The sequence below is a fragment of the Aquarana catesbeiana genome, linkage group LG09, assembly GCF_042186555.1.
Source record: "Aquarana catesbeiana isolate 2022-GZ linkage group LG09, ASM4218655v1, whole genome shotgun sequence".
NCBI lineage: Eukaryota > Metazoa > Chordata > Amphibia > Anura > Ranidae > Aquarana > Aquarana catesbeiana.
The window spans coordinates 148,298,296-148,321,719 of NC_133332.1; the positions used below are offsets into that span (position 1 = coordinate 148,298,296).

General features: G+C 44.2%; 1 protein-coding gene across 4 annotated transcripts in view; it reads left to right on the forward strand.

Moving 5' to 3' along the window:
- Positions 1–23,424, forward strand: part of FMR1 (fragile X messenger ribonucleoprotein 1) — a 102,993-nt gene that overhangs the window by 73,875 nt on the left and 5,694 nt on the right. For all 4 annotated transcript variants that reach the window (XM_073599266.1, XM_073599262.1, XM_073599264.1 and 1 more), the window contains 2 exons: positions 18,621–18,797; positions 21,536–21,618. In XM_073599266.1, coding sequence (XP_073455367.1) covers positions 18,621–18,797; positions 21,536–21,618 — 260 coding nt within the window. The remainder of the gene's footprint in view (positions 1–18,620; positions 18,798–21,535; positions 21,619–23,424) is intronic.

Here is a 23,424-nt window from a genome sequence, read left to right on the forward strand (position 1 = left end):
GATGGCAGAACCAATCCAGGACCCTACACGACAGCGCCGCAGAGTGATTGAGTTTGAGGTGGGGGAGTCCAGTACCTCCATCAGATTTATGTTTCACTAGAATATCGTAGCTGAGTTGAGCCAGAGATGTGGGCTAGAGGAATTTGAGCAGCAACAAACATAAGAACATAAATTTGTAACACTTTTGGGTGGAGTGCCATGTAATGTGTGTTTTTATTTATTTAATATTGGATTGTGAATGTTAGTGATTTACTTAATGTCAATGTTTTTAGTTTAATTTTTTTTTTTTTGGTGCATATATGTTCACATTTCGATTTCATCACTATAGGCTGTAGAGTGCTATATTTTTTCATTATATTAATTATTAGATTTGATTTTTGGTGTTGGCTAGCTCTACAAACAGGTTTTTGGTAGCTGCGTAGAGAAATATTTGATATATTGTTTGAATCTTTTCCCCCATCAGCAGGCTCTCACAGCCGAGAGAGTGAACGAGAGCCTCTAGCATTAGTCAGCTCAGCTTTAAAAAGGCATGTGAACAGCTAAAGGAAAATGAGCAATTTCTAGATAATGGGCAAGACATAGACCTAGGCTTTATCCCACCCAAAACTGTGCAAAGCCTCCAAGCTCCAGGACCAAGACCTATTAATATTTAAAAAAAAACAGTTTGTTTCTTTATTGTACATCCCAGAGCGCAAGGTATTTTCCCCCAGTTGTCTTCCAGGTCAGCCCTTGAGAGATTGAGTTCTTCCCTCCAGACAGGAAACACGTTGCCACTTTAATTCTTTAAAAGGCGATCCCTCAGGTCCCTGGTCAGTCTTGGTGTTTCCTCCATCTGGAGGGGACATGTTGCCTGAGGACCACCGGAGGCTCCATCTTTCAAAGGCTGGGCTGGGGCAGGGGTCTCAGCCTGCAGCAGGGAGGAAGCTATGGATGTCTCTGGGCTGCAGGGGTGAGTGCACCCTTACAGTTTTTTTTTTGGTGGAGGAGGTCGGGTTAGAGGCCGCAGGCAACCCTCCTTTGTGACCACGCGTGGAGAGAGGCAGCAGGGCGTTGTCCCCCTGGCGAGCCCTGGCAGGGCGGCGTGTACCCAACCAAGAACTTCTATCAAAACATGACCTGCTGTACCAAGGTTTTAGGAAGAAAAAGTCCAAACTATTCCCGGTTCACCAAGTGATGTCGGACGTTGTGAGGAATGAGTGGGCAGACCCAGAAAAGAAGTCCTTTTTTGCAGCTAGTCATAAGAAACAGTTCCCTTTCAGTGACAAACTACAGGAAGTGTGGAATAATCCTAAATTGGATGCGACACTATCAAAAGTCTCCAAAAAATCTTCATTGGCCTTTGAAGATATGGGACATGTAAAAGAGTGTATGGATATGAGGGGAACATTATCCTAAAGATAGCTTTGGAAACAAGTGTCGCCAGCCTGAAGCTGTCACTCGCCAACACTTGCGTGGCAAGAAACCTTGAATTTTGGCTCTCCCAACTGCAGGACGATATAAAAAATGTCACGCCTAAGGAAGAACTTTTGAAGACTCTACCGATTCTCTCTAAGGCAGTCGGGTACATAACCAGATGGGCTATTTGGATGAAGACCTGGTCAGGGGACCCTGCATCCAAAATATGACTATGCAACCTCCCATTCTCCGGAGACTGTTCGAAACAGGCTTGGATGGAGCCCTAGAAAGCAGGGAGGACAGGAAGAAAACCTTCCCGACCGAAAAAACGCAAACCTCCACAAACAAGGTTTTTTCGTGGTTAAAGAGAGGGTCCACAAGAAAAAGACTACCCCGAAAAAAACTGGACGGGTCACAAGGGGAAGCTAAAGATTAATGTCCTCTTTGGCTCTTCTAGTCAACCCTCAAAACAATGACAACAGAACGCCAGTAGGGGGAAGGCTGGCTACCTTCCTACCTCAATGGCAGAAGACGACAGCCAACCAGTTCATTCTAGACATCATAGCAAGGGGTTACTCCCTGGAATTCAATTGTCATCTTCCAGAGAGATTTCTATTAACGAAACTTCCCAGGGATCCTCTCACGTTTTTGTGAACAAAAAACCTTCCGGGAAGTTTCGATTCGATATTAAATATAAAACCCCTGAACTAAGCGATACAATACAAAAAATTCCGCATTGGATCCATATTTTCAGTCAAAAATATCCTTCAACCAGGAACTTTCATGGCGACCATGGATGTCGGGGATGCCTATCTCCACATTCCTATACGAGAAGAGTCCCAGAGATACCTGAGGTTGGCAGTGGAGATAGAGGGAAAGGAGTATCATTTCCAGAGCAGGGCTCTTCCTTTCGGGGCTACCCTCATCACAGAGGATATTTACCAAAGTCCTAGCAGAAGCCCTGGCTCCTCTGAGGTTGAAGAAGATGGCTGTAGTACCGTACCTAGATGACCTACTATTCGCAGCAACGTCAGAAGTGTAGCTGGTAAAAGACCTGGCAGAAGCTCAACTATGGCTGAAGTCACTAGGCTGGATTTTAAACATCGAAAAATCCAACCTGTGTCCCACTCAGAACATCTGGTTTCTTGGATATCTGCTCAACTCCATAGAGCAGAAGACGTCCCTACCGGAGGAGAAGATTCAAAGCCTCGTCAAGAGTAAGTTCTGTACAGAACAATCTCCCGATATCAGTCACGGGGCTGATGTCGGTTCTGGGTCTGATGACCTCAACGATACCAGCAGTACAAGGGGTCCAATATCATCTAAGGCCCCTACAAGTCTTTCTCTTAGGAAATCAACAAGATCTGGACAGGACGCTCTTACTTCCAACCTCTATGAAGAGGTCGCTCTGGTGTTGGAGGATCCACACAAATTTAAACCAGGGCCTGGCATGGTCATGCCCAACCTCACGGAAGTTGATCACAGATGCGAGCAGTTGGGTATGGGGAGCCCACATAGCGGGGCAACCTGCTATGGGGAGATGGTCCCCAGAAGAAGCCCAGGAGTCTTCCAATTGGAGGGAGCTTATGGCAATAGCCAAAGCCATAGAACACTTCCAAGGCCAACTAAGAAGTCATCACACCCTATACCCTAGTACCAAATATAGATCTATTTGCATCTGGGAAAAACACCCAGGTTAATTGTTTCTTCTCGCTAAACCAGCAAGACCGGCCTCTAGGGTTAGACGCACTCCAAAACCCATGGTATATTAAAAATGTGCTATACCTTCCCTGCGGTACATCTGATTCCTGGGGTGGTGAAGAAATTCTTACAAGAGCAAACAAAGCTCATACTGATAGCACCATATTGGCCCAAGAGAGCCTGGTTCTCTCAGCTCCTCAGTCTCAGCAGAAGAGCCATGGCTACTTCCTCACAGGGACGACCTGATGTATCAGGGACCCCTATCAGGCCTAAGACAAGAAAGCTTCAGATGGGCGGCCTGGTTACTGAGGAAGACATCCTGAGATCGGAAGGACTCTGACAAATTTTTGTTGACATTTCTGAGCGCTAGGAAGCCGAACACCAGGGCCATCTACAGAAAGATCTGGAGAAAATTTAACAGCTGGTGCGCTGAAAGTAACAGACAAAAGATGGATACATTGACTATTCTTGAGTTCTTACAGCAAGGTGCTGATAAAGGTCTAGCGCTCAGTACGCTGAAGGTCCAGATAGCAGCGCTTTCGGTGTATCTAGAACGGACACTACAAGAAGACCCCATGGGTCTCTCGCTTTTGCAGAGCGTTGGCAAAATACAGACCACCCAAGGCACAAAAATTTCCCACATGGGATTTGTCGGTGGTACTGATGGGGATCATCAAAAGTCCCTTTGAGCCGCTACAAAAAATTTTTTACGCCTGCTGACACTCAAAACTGTTTTCCTTGTGGCTATCGCTACAGCACGTAGGATAGGGGAAATCCAGGCTCTGTCTGAGAGCCTTTTTTCTCAAAATTCACGATGATAGACGCTTACTTCAAACAGATCCGGGATTTACACCAAAAGTGACGTCAACTTTTCATAAATCCCAGCATATAATACTACCTTCAGTACCTTGAAGTCACCAATGAGTTCAGAGCATCAGACGCTCTATTCATCCTGTACGCTGGCAAACAAAAAGGTAAACAAGCGTCCAAGAAAACACTAGCCTGATGGCAGCTATAGTAGAATGCTACGGAGTTGGAGATAACACCCCATATGCACCCCATGTTTCCTGGCTCCATAGTTTATGTGCCATGTGCTTCCCATCCCCTTGGCTGCTGTGTTTCTATGTGTGTAACTGCTTTTACTCTTTGTCCTGGTCTCCCCACGCGCCAAATAGCAGTGGCAGAGTGTGGAGGGGGCATGAGGCTCTTAGTGCCAATGCAGGGGTGGAGTGCTTCTCACTGCCCCCATCTGCCTGTGTACAGGGAATTGTGCTGTGTGCTCAGGCACAGTACGGGCTTGATGTCACAGGACCTGGAAGCTGCAATATTGAAACTTCATATATAACCAAGTGTAGCGCTAAAAAATGAGAAAGAGAAAATATTGCTATACCACATATAATAGCAAAATGAATTGTGAAAAGATAGTGTTTTGTATACTTTGTGAACATTCATACATATAGAACACTTATGTTATAAAGCCTTAGGGTCACCAAAAGTGATAACAGGATGTAAAAATGGCAATAAAGTCCAAAACTGAATGTGCAGATACGGTGAACATAAATTTCGCAATGGTGATAAATTCCAAAACATATACTCGTGAGAGATTTCTGTATGTAATCCAACATGTGCTGACAGACCCTTGTGCGAAACCGCCACCTAGGATGACTGGAGGCTTACCAGAAAGTTGGGACCCACCTAGCATACGCTATATGGGTCAAACAGGCTTGGATTGCTCACTGGCAATGAAGGTAGGGAACCAAGGGCTGGTGAATGGTGAAGTTGTAACGTTGCTATCCCAAAGAGGTCTTCTTCATATGGAAGCTCGGACACCAACGGACATTACCCACATGTAATGAAGAAGGGGCTCATAGCGTAATTCCGTAAACCATAAAAAATTTATTAAAAGGAAAAACACTTACATTTCAGAATAAAAAGCGCTTGCAAGTAAAATGGCGGCAGTGGAGTCCTCCCGACGCGTTTCGTCATACAAGACTTCGTCTGGGGTACTTGCCCACTGCAGCCAGACTCCTTTATATAGGGACAAAGACCCCTCTGATGAGAATCCAGCTCCCAGGCTTGTTTGCATTGGCACTTCCGGGGTCATCCAAAATGGCGGACCCGAGTGCTATCCAAGCCTCTCTTTCATGTAATTCAATTCCCATAGGTCTAATGGTGTCATGTGTTTCAAGAGAAGACGTGGTGCTGAGTGCCTTCCAAGCCTCTCTTTCACATGATTCCATTCCCATAGGTCTAATGGTGTCATGTGCTTCAGGAGGAGACATGATGCTGAATGCCTTCCAAACCTCTCTTTCAAATAATTCCATTCCCATAGGTCTAATGGTGTCATGTGCTTCAGGAGGAGACATGATGCAAAGTCCATTCCCATAGGTCTAATGGTGTCATGTGCTTCAGGAGAAGACATGATGCTGAGTGCCTTCCAAGTCTCTCTTTCAAATGATTCCATTCCCATAGGTCTAATGGTGTCATGTGCTTCAGGAGGAGACATGATGCTGAGTGCCCTCCAAGCCTCTCTTTCAAATGATTCCATTCCCATAGGTCTAATGGTGTCATGTGTTTCAAGAGAAGACGTGGTGCTGAGTGCCTTCCAAGCCTCTCTTTCACATGATTCCATTCCCATAGGTCTAATGGTGTCATGTGCTTCAGGAGGAGACATGATGCTGAATGCCTTCCAAACCTCTCTTTCAAATGATTCCATTCCCATAGGTCTAATGGTGTCATGTGCTTCAGGAGGAGACATGATGCTGAATGCCTTCCAAACCTCTCTTTCAAATGATTCCATTCCCATAGGTCTAATGGTGTCATGTGCTTCAGGAGGAGACATGATGCAAAGTCCATTCCCATAGGTCTAATGGTGTCATGTGCTTCAGGAGAAGACATGATGCTGAGTGCCTTCCAAGTCTCTCTTTCAAATGATTCCATTCCCATAGGTCTAATGGTGTCATGTGCTTCAGGAGGAGACATGATGCTGAGTGCCTTCCAAGCCTCTCTTTCAAATGATTCCATTCCCATAGGTCTAATGGTGTCATGTGCTTCAGGAGGAGACATGATGCTGAGTGCCTTCCAAGCCTCTCTTTCAAATGATTCCATTCCCATAGGTCTAATGGTGTCATGTGCTTCAGGAGGAGACATGATGCAGAGTCCCGGCATCCATAACCTCCCACTTCCACTTGTTACTACCCCTTATGACCTCTTAGTGGGTGTATGGAGGGGGAGGCCGTGACTCTGCATCACCACATCAGTGACATCCCCCCTAACGTATATTACGATAAAAAACCACGCTCGCGCATGCGCGCGGCGTAGTTCAGCGCGGTGACATCAATGAAGGGCGAGGCTGCAACTGTGCGTCTCAACCTCAATCACATCCCCCATAGTCTAATAGAGACCGCGCTCGCGCATGCGCGCGGCGTGGTCCAGCGCGGTAACGTCATCAAAAAACGACGCATGCGTACATCACCTCCGGTCTCCGTTTGATCACACCAGGAAGTGACCTGCAGAGAGGGGAAAAGGGCCGGAAATGATGTTATAATCCCCAGACCGGCCTTCAAAGTGTACGCAATGAGTGTGCATTAATGGGTGACCTAAACACGATCAGGACTTCATTCAAAGATGATAGATGAGTCCATGAAAACAAAAAATGAAAAAAATATGAAGAAGATGGATTCTCAGCAGGAGAGAGAAGAGATGGAATTATTCCATCTCTTGACTCACTCTATGTCCCCATATAGCTCATATTGTATTACTTCAAAAACGACAATACTTTAATAATAACTACCCAATTGTCAAAATAAAGTAAATATAATCATAATAATAATAAAATAATGTGTAACAGATGGAAAGGCACATGCATGTAAAAAGTATCAGACATAATATACACCCTAGGTATTAGTACTCCTAAACGGAAGTTGATGTTTCTTATCTCATGATAAATCTGTCATAAGGGGTAGTAACAAGTGGAAGTGGGAGGTTCTGGATGCCGGGACTCTGCATCATGTCTCCTCCTGAAGCACATGACACCATTAGACCTATGGGAATGGAATCATTTGAAAGAGAGGCTTGGAAGGCACTCAGCATCATGTCTCCTCCTGAAGCACATGACACCATTAGACCTATGGGAATGGAATCATTTGAAAGAGAGACTTGGAAGGCACTCAGCATCATGTCTTCTCCTGAAGCACATGACACCATTAGACCTATGGGAATGGACTTTGCATCATGTCTCCTCCTGAAGCACATGACACCATTAGACCTATGGGAATGGAATCATTTGAAAGAGAGGTTTGGAAGGCATTCAGCATCATGTCTCCTCCTGAAGCACATGACACCATTAGACCTATGGGAATGGAATTATTTGAAAGAGAGGTTTGGAAGGCATTCAGCATCATGTCTCCTCCTGAAGCACATGACACCATTAGACCTATGGGAATGGAATCATGTGAAAGAGAGGCTTGGAAGGCACTCAGCACCACGTCTTCTCTTGAAACACATGACACCATTAGACCTATGGGAATTGAATTACATGAAAGAGAGGCTTGGATAGCACTCGGGTCCGCCATTTTGGATGACCCCGGAAGTGCCAATGCAAACAAGCCTGGGAGCTGGATTCTCATCAGAGGGGTCTTTGTCCCTATATAAAGGAGTCTGGCTGCAGTGGGCAAGTACCCCAGACGAAGTCTTGTATGACGAAACGCGTCGGGAGGACTCCACTGCCGCCATTTTACTTGCAAGCGCTTTTTATTCTGAAATGTAAGTGTTTTTCCTTTTAATAAATTTTTTATGGTTTACAGAATTACGCTATGAGCCCCTTCTTCATTACATGTGGGTAATGTCCGTTGGTGTCCGAGCTTCCATATGAAGAAGACCTCTTTGGGATAGCAACGTTACAACTTCACCATTCACCAGCCCTTGGTTCCCTACCTTCATTGCCAGTGAGCAATCCAAGCCTGTTTGACCCATATAGCGTATGCTAGGTGGATCCCAACTTTCTGGTAAGCCTCCAGTCATCCTAGGTGGCGGTTTCGCACAAGGGTCTGTCAGCACATGTTGGATTACATACAGAAATCTCTCACGAGTATATGTTTTGGAATTTATCACCATTGCGAAATTTATGTTCACCGTATCTGCACATTCAGTTTTGGACTTTATTGCCATTTTTACATCCTGTTATCACTTTTGGTGACCCTAAGGCTTTATAACATAAGTGTTCTATATGTATGAATGTTCACAAAGTATACAAAACACTATCTTTTCACAATTCATTTTGCTATTATATGTGGTATAGAAATATTTTCTTTCTCATTTTTTAGCGCTACACTTGGTTATATATGATTTATTACAAATTTTCTATTTGTTGTGTTAGCTGCTTACATCTATGACTTTTTTGGAGTAAGCGCATGGTTTATAGGTTTTTTATGCATATTGAAACTTCCCCAGGAGAAACTGAACTGGTAATGGGCAGCTGTTTTTTACCACTGAAGACTGGTAAGTACTATATATTTAAAAAAAAAAAAATGCTGTTCTCAAGAAAGGTGGACAGCTGGTAAATAAAGGCAAAAGGCAAAGAAAATCTGGTTGGCCACACATCCAGTGTAAAATCACCTTTATCTGGAAATATTCATAAAAGCCGGGGGAAGAGGGTTCCCAATATCCTTGATCAGGTAGAGAGTAACCTGGACATGGCTCCTCTTGCACGATATACTCTGGGGTTCAGTTATTTCCACGTGGCTCTGATTCCATTCACTTAGGTTTCCATTACCTCTGGGAAAATTCTTCCTTTTTTGTCAAGGGAGGAATTCTCATCTGCTATTACTGGATTACAACATCTGCTTTCTGGATTAGATCATCTTGGTCGCAAGTGGAAACATTCTCTTTCCCCTCCTCCATTCTCATTAACGGAGAAGGAACTCTACCAAGGAACTGCCAGAGGAGGTGGAAGGGGAAAATACTTTTTCGGAAGAGGGAGACATGGAGAATTGCACTAAAGAGGAATCTAATCTTGGAAATCCCATGAGTAAGATTTTATCTTAGACCTAAAAGGCCTTTGTGGGTTTTCTCTTGGAAATGTCCATACCAACTTAAAATGACTACTTCCTGAGCCCTCCGTCCCAAAGGTTTCAGGATTGGGACTCAAGTATTTGTTCCTCCAAAACTATTTGCTCAACAATACCCCATGGAAAGTGAGTACGCAATAAAATGGAGTATGTCTGCGATGGATCCAGCGGTTTCCTATCTATGACCCTCATGGTTTCAGTGGGACAGGGTCTTGGTATTTAAGAATGCTACAGACAAGAGTCTTGAGGCCTTATTCAAAGCCTATTTTAACCTTGTAGGTGTGGCCTTGCTTTTGCGACTGTGGGACTGTGCCTCAAGGTTTGGGCTTGGTGGGCCCCCTGTTTGCGGGGGTTTCAAAGTATTTTCCAGAATGAGTGGGTCTACTAGGTTATAAGCTGGAATTTCTGACCCTTTCCCTCCATGCTTTATGCTTTTAAATGTTTCTTTGAATCTGCAAAAAGGGACTGTTCTCTTGCACTCAATCACCTTTTGCAAGTAGTGCTTGTCCTGGTCCTGGAGAGAACAGTTTTACAGTTTCTACTAAAACCTCTCCCTGGCTCTGAAAGCAAATGGCGATGTTTGCCCCATCCTGGATCTGAAGAAACTCGGCAAGTTGCTTCAAGTGCAGAAATTCCAAATGGAATGGGGGCAGTCGGTGGTTGTCTCCCTCAAGCAGGGAGATTTTCTGGTATCTGAGGATATTCAGGATGTTTATCTGCATATCCCAATATTCCCACTCACCAAGCGCCACTTTTTCGTTTGTGGCCCTGCCATTCAGCCTGGCTACTGCTCTGAGTATTCACCATAGTGCCCTGGTCTTGGAGCTCCTATGTACTCAGGATATTCCTGTCATAGGTTATCTGGATTACTTGCTTCTGCAGAAGCAGTCCACTCAACTTCTGAAGCTCAGTATGGCTCAAATGGTACAAAGTCAAATTTTCGGTCTTATTAGCAACTCAATGGTTGGAATATGGCCTGGTGCGGGACACAGCCCAGTCGAGAGTGATCCTCACCCAAGACAAACGCCTTGCTCTGAGAACCATGGTGTACATGTTTCAAACTCTGACAAATTAATTTGGCATTGCATGTGGGTCTTTTGAAACATGGTTGCCTCCTTTGATGCAGTCCCGTTGGCCCATCTTGTCAATATGGGACAGGACTGTCGTTGGATTTCCCAGTGCAGTTAAACCCCAGAACAAGACCGTCTCAAAGAAAATATTTTAAAGGTATATAAAAAAATCCCATTATTTCCCAGCGTCCAATGCTTAAGACAAGAAGAGATTTTACAGTTAAGCAATAAAATTATTTTTTTTATTTTTTTTAACTTAAAAAAAAATCCAATACAGATATATCCAGCAAAAATCATCACATTTTATATTATTTTTTTCCGCTAAACAGTTACATATAGCAACCTAAAATGTTTGTGCTTCATCTTGACTTTTTTAACCACTTAAGGACTGGAAGGCTTTACCCCTTCATAACCAGGCCATTTTTTTTTTTTTTGATAAGGCAATACGTTACTTTAACTGACAATTGCGCAAGCTAGCGGCGCTGTACTCAAAATTGATGTACTTTTTTTTCCCCCACAAATAGAGCTTTATTTTGGTGAATTTAAACACCTCTGCAGTTTTTTATTTTTGCGCTATTAAAAAAAAAAAACTGATAATTTTGAAAAAAGAAATATTTTTTACTTTCTGCTATAATACATATCCAAAGAAAATATATAAAAAATCAAATGTATTCATCAGTTTAGGCCAATATGTATTCTGCTACATATTTTTGGTAAAAAAAGCAATAAGCTTATATTGATTGGTTTGCACAAACGTTATAGCGTCTACAAAATAGGGGATAGGTTTATGGCATTTTTATATTTTTTTTTACTAGTAATGGCAGTGATCCGCAATTTATTTATTTTTCTTCTTGCAGGACTGCGTCATTGCGGCGGACAGATTGGACACTGATTTGATATCCACTGATCGCTGTATAAATGACACCGGCAGGGAAGGGGTTAACATTAGGGGGCAATCAAGGGGTTAAGTGTGTCCTAGGGAGGTGTTTCTAACTGGGGGAGTGGACTGACGCAGTACATATAGATCGCTGTTCCTAATCACTAGAAACAGACAATCACGCTGTACTCCCCTGTCAGAGCGGGGATCTGCTTTGTTTACATTGGCAAATCCCCGTTCTGCCTCTCTGAGGAGTAATCGTAGGTGGCCGGTGGACATCGTGGCCGCTGGACCACGTGTGCGTGGCCACAGTATCTCGTGCGCAAAACAACGTACTGGTATGTCGTTTCACGCAAAAGGGTCGTCCTGCTGCAGTATATAAATAGCGGTCCCTAGGTGGTTAAAGCCGACCTTCAGTCATTTTTTCAACTTTCCAGCTATTAAATCTTCTGCCCTTGTTGTTTTAACTTGGATAGTAAAACATTTTTTTTTCTGCCATTAAATACCTTATACAGTCCACTTCCTGCTACTTGTGTGGTCATTAGCCTAGGCTTATGACATCATGCACAGCTCTCTATCACTCTTGTGAGAGTTTACCAAGAAGGGAGGAGGGGAATGAGTCATAAGTGGGCCAATGAAAGCTGCAGAGCTGGAGGTGTGCCTCTGTTTGTAAATCCAGGAAGTGAACAGGCAGCAGCTTCAGGTGCCCACAGTTACAAAAATGGATGCAGCCAGACTTAGTGGCGGGAGATTTCTGCAGCATATTTGGCAAGTACAGAATCGCAGTATACATAAAATAATATGCAAAGTGGTTGGAGGGAAGCTTCAGAAAGGCAAAGATGTTTTTATTACAAATTATGTGAGCAGACTGGAGTTTCTCTTTAATAGTGGCAAACTGCTGGTCATCATGTACTCCTCTATATTGGCTGCTCATTAAAAATGTAATGTCTGAATACTATTTAAAAATAAAAAAAGGTTTATATCGTTCCAATAATCCAAGATTCAAGTGTGATAAATGATTAATGAATATTATATGATTTGCTGTTGCTGAGTTACTCAGCATTTATTGAAGTGGAAGTGTTAGAAATAAGTGTTGTATTAGAATTTTCAATTTCAGGCCTCTTGAAGTGGAAGTGTTTGAAAAAAAATGTTGTATCAGAATTCCCAAATTTTCAAAAATTCTTATTGGAGAATGATAGTCTGCTGGTTATAAGGCAACATAGCTCCTATTTCAAACATTTGAGATTATTCTTTAGTGTTTGGGAACTAGGCTTTAGTAGTTTAGCAGTGTGCACCAGTTTGTGCTACTATCTCAACTTGGTTGTGGATCGAAGAATAAAAGTTTTTGCATGAAATTTTTAAACACAGGCTCAGTTTTTTGTTATGGTTTCTTGTTGTTTTGCCAGTTTTTTAAGAATCTATTATTTTGCCATTCTTAAAGTGGATGTAAACCCAAAATTTTTTTTTATATTGTACTGTGGAGTATAAGATTTCCTATCATTTGAGCCCAGTCTTGCCACACAGAGTTAATCCATCTCTGAGCAATCCTCTTTCATTGTTCAGTGAGATAAATCTTGACAAACTGAGAAAAACTTTGTCAACTCCCCCTTGCTGTGAGTGACAGGTGATTTATATATCTCGTGCATTAGCCTAAGAGACATGCAGTATTTTTTAATTCCCTCCCACTCCTTTCTTCAGCAGCTCTGCAAGGATTGCCTGTTCCACACCTCAGCATGATTTGGCATGCTGAAGTCATGTGGTTACTTTCCTGTCTTTTCACTGGATGTTAGAGATCATAGCAGAAGTTCAGTGTTAGAAATACACAGGAGAAAATGCATATTGACAAGGGGAGTGTAAAGGTGGGTGGGGAGTCTACTGACATCACAACTCCTCCTGCCGAGCTCCAGACAACAGACCCACCCACAGAATATGCAGTTTCTCCAAGCGTCTTCCAGGACAGCCCATGTGACCTTGGGCTCCTCCTACCAGGACAGGAAACACGTCACCCCCACCAGATAAAAGGGCGGTCCTCCAGGCCCATGTCAGTTATTTGTGTTTCCTCCGGACGGGGGGTAACATGTTCATGGAACCTGCTCCCGTAGGCCTTATAAGCAGGGGCTGTGTTTTTTTTCTGGGGCATATCACTTACCTCTTCCTCTGCCAGAAGCAGCACACCGCTGGGGAGGTTGGCTGTGTTGCTGTTCTCTGTCCTCAGTGCCTGGAGAGGGCCAGGACCGGTGTGAGGTCGTGCCCCTAGCGCAGTGCATTGCACTCTAGCTCAGCTGAGCTTCGGTTGTCCTTCCCTGCCGACAGCCTGGCTGATCTGAGCAAGGAATGGAGGAAGCCGCAGCGTTCGAGGGGGCGGAGCTATTGCGCTCCAAGCTGGCCCACAGGAAGTGCCTGGAGAGGGTTACTTCCGGGGCATATGACATCATCATCGGGCGCCGGAGACGAGGTTCCAGTCTTCATAAACGGCGCGAACAGAGAACGCTGGCTGCTGGTGTTTCTTGGTGTTAAGCAGCCAGGCTGTGGATGACCAAGAGGGGCAGAATGGATCCTCCTGCAGTACCTGCACAGGCAGCGGATGCAGTTCCCAACACCAGCACCTCACAGGTAAGCCTGGGGTGTTCTGTCACCACCTTGCTATCCCTGTGAGTGTTCCCTCCCCCTCCCCCCTCTGTAGTAGTGGGTGTAAGGGGACACATTTCCTCCCTCCTGCACGTGGTGTTACGGAGTGATTGTGTGGCTTTAATTACATTGTGGGTCATTTATTTTGTCTTGCAGACCAAGACTCAGGACAAGGCCCAAGCGCAGCCACTTAAAAGGAAATGTGCGGTTTGCGCAAACAAATTGAGCTCCTCATGGAGCAAAGCAGTTTGTCGCACCTGTATAGAAGGCCTAGTAAAGGATGACCCGGTTGCCTCTTGCCAGAAGATGCTTACTTCTGTTAGGGATGAGCTTGCGTCCACCTTCAGTTCCTTTAGAACGCTTATTGACAAGCTCCAGACTCCAGCAGAGAGTCCGTCTTCACTGAAGGCGTCAGTAAGCACTCCGCAGCAGGCAGAGAGTGAAGACTCTGAGGCTGAGGTCAGATCTACCCGTTCTTCTCTGGAAGAATCAGGGTCAGATACAGAGCCCAGAGATAGAGAATCCACTCGAGGCTCAAGATTTAAGTTATCTGTTGAGGATGTAGATGACTTATTAAAGGCTATCTATACTACCCTTGAATTAAAAGAGGAAGAGGTTCAGTTATCCAAACATGATCTTATGTATAAAGGATTACATAAGAGAAAATCAAGAGTGTTTCCAGTTCATAGTTCTTTGGTTGATACTATTAAACTGGAATGGGATAATCCTGAGAGAAAACCATTCTTCTCTAGTAACCTAAAAAGGAGGTTTCCTTTTGATGAGGACACTGCACAGCCATGGAATAAGAATCCCAAGTTAGACGCACCTCTTTCAAAAGTTTCAAAAAACTCGGACCTGGCGTTTGATGATATGGGTACGCTTAAGGATCCGATGGACAAGAGGGGGATATCCTTCTCCACAGAGCCTGGGACTCAGCAGTTGGAAACCTGAAACCAGCTTTGGCTTCCACTTGTGTGGCCAGAAATCTGGAGGTTTGGTTGACTCAGATTCAGTCACATCTGTCAGCAGGTACCTCCAGAGAGCAAATTTTAAAGTCTTTTCCTCTCCTATTTCAGGCAGTGGGTTTTTTGGCAGATTCTTCCGCTGAGTCGGTAAGAATGTCAGCCAGGACTTCAGCTCTAGTGAACTCGGCCAGGAGAAGCCTTTGGCTTAAGACCTGGTCAGGGGACTCGGCCTCCAAGTTGCGCCTTTGTGGCCTTCCTTTAACTGGCGATCATTTATTTGGCCCAGGTCTACAGGAGGCACTGGAACGCACGGCTGATAAGAAAAAGGCGTTTCCAGAGAAAAAGAGTTCAGACAGCCAGAAAATTTTTTCGTGGCCAAAACAGGCAACAGAGTCCTAGAGAAAAGGACAGCAGGCCGAAAAAGCATTGGACTGGGCACAAAGGCAGAGGCAAAGGGGGAGTGCTATTTAACCCTCCTCAACAGCCCGCCAAGCCGCAGTGACTTGTGTTCCCCGGTGGGAGGGAGATTGAGGGCCTTCATCCCACAGTGGGCAGCAGTCACTCTGAGCCCCTTCGTCCTGGACCTAGTGACCAACGGGTACAGGCTGGAGTTTGTTCACCAACCACCAGAACGTTTGTTGGTCACATTTCCTCCACAAGATCGTGAGAAAGCGAGGGCTCTGGGTCTCCAAATCGGAGACTTATTCGATCAAAAAGTCCTGATTCCTGTTCCTCGATCGGAGCGGGGCAAGGGATTCTATTCCCATGTATTTGTGGTCAGAAAGCCGGCAGGAAAGTTTCGACTTATCCTGAATCTCCGGACCTTTAAACAAGTCCATCAGATACAAGCATTTCCGTATGGAGACGGTTTTTACAATCAAAAACCTACTATACCCAAACTGCTTTATGGCCACGTTGGACTTAAGGGATGCTTATCTTCACATCCCTATCCATCCAGCCTTTCAAAAGTTTTTGAGATTGGCAGTGAAGACGGGTATGGGGACCCGACATTTTCAATTTCAGGCCCTCCCCTTCGGTCTTTCCTCAGCCCCACGCATCTTTACGAAGGTGTTGGGGGAAGTGCTGGCTCCTCTAAGATTAAAGGCAATAACGGTTATCCCTTACTTAGACGACCTCCTGATAGTGGCAAAATCATACCAAAGGCTGTTGGAAGATCTCCAGGCTGTACAGGACTTCTTACAGTCCCTAGGCTGGCTAATAAACAAAGAAAAATCGTCCTTGATTCCAGCCCAGAAAGTAACTTATCTGGGTTACGATTTTTGCTCCGTGAACCAAAGAGTTTTTCTTCCTCAGGAGAAGATTACCAAAGTGTTCCAGACTATGTCAACATTGCAGACCAACCAGTCGGTCTCTCTGAGACAGGTGTCGAGGGCAGTGGGTCTTATGACCTCATGTTTTCCCGCAGTACCATGGGCGAGACTCCGTCAGCGTCCGTTACAAAGGTTTCTTTTAAGAAACTGGGACGGGGACGTAAGGTCCCTAGAGTCAAGGATCTGGCTTCCCGACAGGATAAAAAGAAGCCTGTGGTGGTGGAGAGCTGGTCAGCACCTAGCAGGAGGTCTCCCATGGTCCTTTCCCATTTCCCGAAGGATTACCACGGATGCGAGTTCCTGGGGATGGGGGGCCCACCTCAGCAATGCAGTAGCACAAGGAGAGTGGTCCCCAGAGGAGGCAAGGGCCTCATCCAATCAAAGAGAGCTGCTTGCAGTCCAGAGAGCCCTCCAGTCTTTTCAGATGGAGATCAGGGGTCACAACCTCCAAATCCTGTCAGACAATATAGCGACAGTCGCGTATATCAACAAGCAGGGAGGCACGAGAAGCCGGAGGCTTCAGTCCATTGCCCAGGAGATCCTTTCATGGGCAGAGGGGAATCTAGCCTCCATTTCTGTTGTACACCTGAAGGGGAAAAACAATTGCCTGGCAGATTATCTCAGCCGTCACAGGATAGACCGAGACAACTGGTCCCTTCATCCCGAAGTCTTTGCAGACCTCACCAAGAGATGGGGTTATCCGGTAGCGGATTTGTTCGCAAACCGAAACAACCGCAAGACGGAGATATTCTTTTCCATGAACCCGGCAGACCAAGCCTTGGGGATCGATGCTCTGGCGAACCCGTGGCCTCCAGGCCTATGTTATGCCTTTCCGCCAATCAGGCTGATTCCAGAAGTCCTCCGGAAGTTTCGGCTGGAAGAGACAGATCTGATTCTAATTGCCCCGTTTTGGCCCAAGAGGCCATGGTTTTCCCTGCTACAGGCTCTGGTTTCAGAGCCTCCGTGGAGTCTTCCGAAAAGGGAAGACCTATTATTGCAGGGTCCAGTATCACACCCTCAGGTGGTTTCCTTAAACTTGACGGCCTGGTATCTGAAGAAAAGATACTGAGCGCCCAAGGGTTCTCTGACAAAGTAGTCAGGACTCTCGTTAATTGCAGGAAGCCAGTTACTAGAGCCATGTATTCCAAAGTCTGGAAAAGGTTTAACTCATGGTTATCTGAAAATGATAGATTAACTCATGATATTCCGTCTATCTTGGAATTTTTCCAAGAGGGTGTCGACAAAGGTCTTTCTGTTAGTACCTTAAAGGTACAGGCGGCAGCTATTAGTGTGTTCCTCCAGTTTTCTCTCCTGGAAAATCCCACTATAGCCAGATTTTTCAAATCTATCTCTAGGGCCAGACCAGTAGTAGTGAGAAGTTGTCCAACTTGGGATCTGTCCCTAGTACTTCAAACTCTGGTAGAATTTCCATTTGAACCTCTGGAAAGTATGTCAGTTAAGTTACTTACATTAAAAACTGTGTTCCTTATAGCTGTTACCTCAGCTCGTAGGGTAAGTGAGTTGCAGGCCCTATCAGTTAGGGAGCCCTTCCTCACGATTTTTGAGGATCGAGTTGTGTTACGAACCGATCCAGGTTTTTTGCCCAAGGTGGCAAGTACATTCCACCGATCTCAGAACATTGTATTGCCAACCTTTTGTAGTTCGCCACAGGGCGACTTAGAAAGAAAATTTAGTTTTCTAGATGTAAGAAGGATTCTCTTGGTCTATCTTGAGGTCACGAAGACCTTTAGGAAAACTGATGCCTTGTTTGTCCTCTTTTCTGGAGTTCACAAGGGGAATAGTGCATCTAAAGCCACATTGGCTAGATGGATAAAGCAAGCCATCTTGGAAGCTTACAAAATTAGGGAGGTCCCTACACCTTTTGTTACTGCGCACTCAACTAGAGCCTTGTCTACGTCTTGGGCTGAGAGGGCTGGTGCCTCACCGGAACAAATTTGCAGGGCTGCCACTTGGTCCAGTTACTCGACCTTCATTAAACATTATCGCCTGGATCTCCTATCAGCTCAGGAGCAGGCGTTTGGTCGTAAGGTCCTTCAGGCAGTTGTCCCTCCCTAGACTGGTAAGTTCTGGCTCATCGTCTCATGGGCTGTCCTGGAAGACGCTTGGAGAAAAGCTGAGTTAGACTTACCGGTAACTCCTTTTCTGAGAGTCTTCCAGGACAGCCGGATTCCCACCCGGTATTGTCTGAAGTTATGTGTACTATGCATATGTTTTGCAGGGTCCTACGGTTCTTGAGAATACTGACATGGGCCTGGAGGACCGCCCTTTTATCTGGTGGGGGTGACGTGTTTCCTGTCCTGGTAGGAGGAGCCCAAGGTCTCATGGGCTGTCCTGGAAGACTCTCAGAAAAGGAGTTACCGGTAAGTCTAACTCAGCTTTTTTCGGGTCTAATTACAGACAGAGGGAAGATATTTTGACAGGTAAAGATAAATGCAGGAGGCATGTATATCCTTATAGATAACCCCTTTTGGCAGTAGTTTAGAAAGGATGACATTGGGTTTACATCCACTTTAATTACTTTGTGTTTTCAATTCAGAAATATATGGTTAATTATTTTCAAACAGGTACAAATTCTGAAGCATCAAATGCATCAGAAACTGAATCTGACCACCGAGATGAGCTTAGTGATTGGTCCTTGGCACCAGCAGAGGAAGATCGGGATAACTACATTCGGAGAGGGGATGGAAGAAGACGTGGTGGAGCACGAGGCCAAGGGCTGAGGGGGCGTGGTGGCTTCAAAGGTAATTGATGTAAATTTTAATCATTTAAACAGTAGACATCCATTGTATTGATTTTAGGAAAACAGAACAGTGAACACTGGAAACAAAAAAAGATGTTAAAATATAAGTGTCATGTCATATATAAGCTTTAAACATGCTAAATCATTTCAGAAGGCATTTTCAGTATTTTTAAATTTGAAGATTTCAACGATAAAATAATACCTGGTGATCCTACCATGACGATAAACAGACTCAGACATTAGAAAGTGTCCCCTTTGCTGGTTCATCTTCTATTAGCAGAAATCCTCTTCCTTCAATCTTAAGCAGTGTCTTTCTTCTCATCATAGTTTCAGCTTTGTGGGTTGTATTAGTCCTATGGTTTTGTTCTTATGGGCGTGAATCTCTTCAGCTCCTTTTTTTTTTTCCCTCTGACCAAGTCCCTCCTTATCTGATCCTTGATTGGTGGACAGTGTTCTGGGTGGAGACATGGTGCCATATTCTTTCAATTTTTTAAATAATGGATTTAACTGTGCCCTAAATTAGTTCAGATTTTGGGATATGTCTTTGTAAACCAACCTTAAGTGGTTCTTTTCCATTAACATGTTGGTAGCTGCTAGATCATACTATTACTTTTTGTTCACATATCCTCCCTGGGACCTTCCAGAAGCAGTTGTATTTATTTTACAGGATAGGTTTCAGAACATGTTACATGCTACCCGTATCCAGGATGTAACATGTTACGAAATGAAAAATATAATAAATAGAGCTGTGCACGTTAAGATAAAATAAACAAATAATGAAGTTATTTAATGCCAAAAATATATATTATATATAATAATTATAAAGTAAAAGTCCTTAAATTATCAATGTGTGTGTCCATTATTTTCTTCCACTTGTGCCATAAATACTGTACACTTTCTGCAATGTTGTTGGCAATCACTCCAACTTGTATTGTGCAAAACCCTTCACCAACATTCCAATACTCCCACCTTGTGGTTTGCACCAATAAAAATCAGGTCTCATGTGCTTTCCCTTTAACCACTTGCCGCCCGCCCACCGTCAAATGACAAAGGGACAGTGCAGTGCGGCTCTCATTCTGAGTGGATGTTCTATGACAGCGCACCAGAACGGGCGTTCAGCGTGGCGATAACGGTTGTGTTGCTAGGACACGGCGCGACCCGATCTCTGTAAAGAGCTGCTGACGCATCTCTTTAACCATGTGATCAGCTGTGTCCAATCATGGCCGGTCACATGTAAACATGGAAGTGCCATAAATCGGCTCTCCTCGCCTCACACTGACAGAGTGCGGGGTGAGGAGAGCCGATCAGCGGCATTCCTTGCAGGGGAGAACAGGGAAGGTAATCGGGGCACTGATCATCAGTGCCCTGATTACAGGAAAGCTGCAGCAGTGCCACCAATCAGTGCCTATCAGTGACACAAATCAATGCCCATTACTGGTGCCAGTTAGTGCTGCCTTTTAGTGCCCATCAGTGCTGCCCAGTAGTGCCACCTATCAGTGCCCATCAGTGCGGCATATTAGTGCCTCCTCATCAGCGCACATCAGTGAAGGAGAAAAATTACTTATTTACAAAATTTACTGACAAACTAAGAAAAAAACTTGGGTTTAAGCCTCACATCATTATTATTCATGTTTCTCCTCAGCGTGACATTTTGTCCATCAATAACTCTATGTTCATGAACATTCTGTCATTGGTCTTTTCTCTGAGAATTTCCCATGGGTTCTGTTGGTAGACTTCTGCACTCAAGATCACTGAAACTACTACTCGCTACACGCAGAGGTTCAGCTCCCTTACATGAACCCTCTTTTCTACACAGGTCTCCGTAACCTAAAATCCTTAGACTCTGCCATGAGTGTTGATATGTCCTTCTTCCCTATATTAGGGTCGAGGATTGCTAGATTGTCTGTTTTAGGAAATAAGGAGTCTTTCTACGCTTTCCTCCTCAAAACAGTTGGCCTTTGCAACAGTTGACTTTGCTTAGTACTGGAAAAGGTTGCATTGCCCTGTACTCAGGACCTCCCTGTGAGTTTGCTTTCCCTTAATATGCAGTGTGTAGGTGCCCTGCCAAATGCCTGCCTATCTCACCAAACATCTTCAATTATATATTATGGATGGTAAAAACCACCAACCCACGCAGGTGGAAACTGGTAAATTTTTAAATTCATTTAGGAGCAGCACGTTATAAGGGTGAGTGAAAAAATGGGATAATTAACAAATTAATTACAAACCGCGCTCCCTTTAAAGTGCAGGTGCAAATAATTGAATAATAATCACAAAATTACAAGTAATGCAAGTCACTTGCATTACTTGTGATTGTTAGTCAATTACTTGCACTTGCACTTTAAAGGGAGCGCGGTTTGTAATTAATTTGTTAATTATCCCCTATCTTCAATTATATGACTGCTCTACCGACTCGCACACATAGATCTAGAAGCATTTCTAATGCCCTGATATACACCAATAAGTCATATTCCAACCCATAGTTTGGTTGCCTCTCTTCCATACTCTTGGAATCTTATCATGTGAGGTAGTTCTCACCTAGTTTGGGGAACCACATCCTACACATTGATCCAATTCCACATTGTGCATCTTCTATTTGGAAGGGCAAAACACTTAGGCAGGTGGGCCTGCTGGGTGGTAAGGGCTAACTTTTTGACTGACAGCTCAGGGGGAGAGGGGATGTGTGACGGGCACAAACTCCCATCATATTGTTGCTTTATGTTTTTTTTTTTTTTTAAGCAAATGATGACCAATCTCGGACAGAAAACAGACAGCGCACTTCAAGAGATCCTAAAGCACGGACAGCAGATGGCTCTCTGCAGGTTGGTCACCGCTGTGTTCTTTGTTGCTTTAAATATCGCATGATAACTAGGAATTTGTTGGCTGTGTACACTTCTAGAATCAATACGGTGTAGATTATTTTTATTTGTGTCTGCAAACAATGATACAGATCTGTGTGAGAAATATTAGTAAACCCCGTCGCCAACCAGAAATGACAATATTCTGAGAAAAAAAAAATAAGGTTTTTGTGAAGCTGCCCCTTTAAGTGACTATACCACCTCTGAAAAGCAAGACGCTAACACAAATGTGATAATTGCACGCGAACAAAAGATAAAAAACAATCCAAATAAACTTAAGAGTCCAATGGTGAAAAAAAAATATTTGTAATAATATTGCACAGTCCAAAAAAATTATTTCAGAAGAAAGCTCCATTTACCACGCTCCTTGTCTTAAAGGTGCCTCAGATGCTCCTTATATAAGTGATGGTCAGCATCCATTACCAAATGGCTAATGGTGCCATTCAAACAGTGTGAAAAATATTAGTAAGCCTTGGCGCAAACTAAAAATGTGCTGAAAATGTGAAGCTGCCCCTTTAAGTGAATATACCACCTCTGAAAAGCGAACCAATGTAAAGCAAGGTGCTAACACATATGTGAAAAATTGCATATAAATATAGGATAAAAAACAAACCAAATATACTTCCAAAGGTGGAAAAAAAGTTATTTATAAGAATTATTAATAAATATTGCACAGTCAATTTTTCCTAAATCTTGCTGAACAAAGCTCCAATCACCGTGCTCCTGGTCTTAAAGGTGCCTCAGATACTCCTCCCCCATATAAGTGCTCAACCACAAAGTGTACAAAATGCACGCTTACCAACAGCATCTGATATATGCGCCTTTGGTGTCATAGGATACCACCCTTTTTGCACGTTTTCACAATGTCCGACCTTAAGAATGGTATATGGGAAACCACCACCAGCTGATCTCTTCAATCATCAATAACCGAGACCCAAGGAGAGTGTGACAGACCTAGCCAGGACAGAGGCTTTTGGAGGGGACTGAATGCAAGCCTCTTGCCTACCAATTATGGGCCTTGGCATTTGGGGGAACGGTGCTCGTTGTGAGCTGTATGCCTGGGGACCCTGGAGGTGGCGTTACTTTAGATTCAGGTCCATGTCCCCCAAGACACACAGACTTTGGGGACCCTGGACATGCTATTGTGACGGGAGTCACTAATAGGGGCACAAGGTGAATGAGAACCCCCACTATGATCTGTGCTAGTCAGACTCAATGCTGTATATATAATGTGTGCTGTCTCATTATGTTGTGTACTATTTGCTGTGATGTTTGGGGTGTGGCTGTATTCCAATGTTCTATTGTGTCTGTCTGCCATGGATTATGGGATGTTTATCTCTATGCAGGGAGGGGGGATTCCTCCAGTAGCCACCCAGTTAATAAGACTGTTTACTGATGAGAAGTTTGAACACACCTGACCCGTGTGTCTATTGTCATTGGACAGTTTAACCTGCCCTCTTTTCCAAGGGTGGGGGGAAAGAGTCTCTGAGTTATTTTATCTGTTGTGTCCATGTGTGATAATAAATTAGTTCATTCCTGTTTAAACCTCAAGACAGAGCATCTTGTCTCGTACTTGGGGGAGAATTATTCGTATGGGTTCCTGGTTCAGCTGATGGAAGTGTTCGGTAGCTGCCTTTGTGTTTGGGTATGGAATGTCCTAAGCGACTTTAACCCATTTCATACTCGGGGTGTCGTTACAGAGAGATAATAATCCAGGATAGTGTGATACCATTTTATTAAAAGTCAAAACAAGGATTAAAAATATAAATT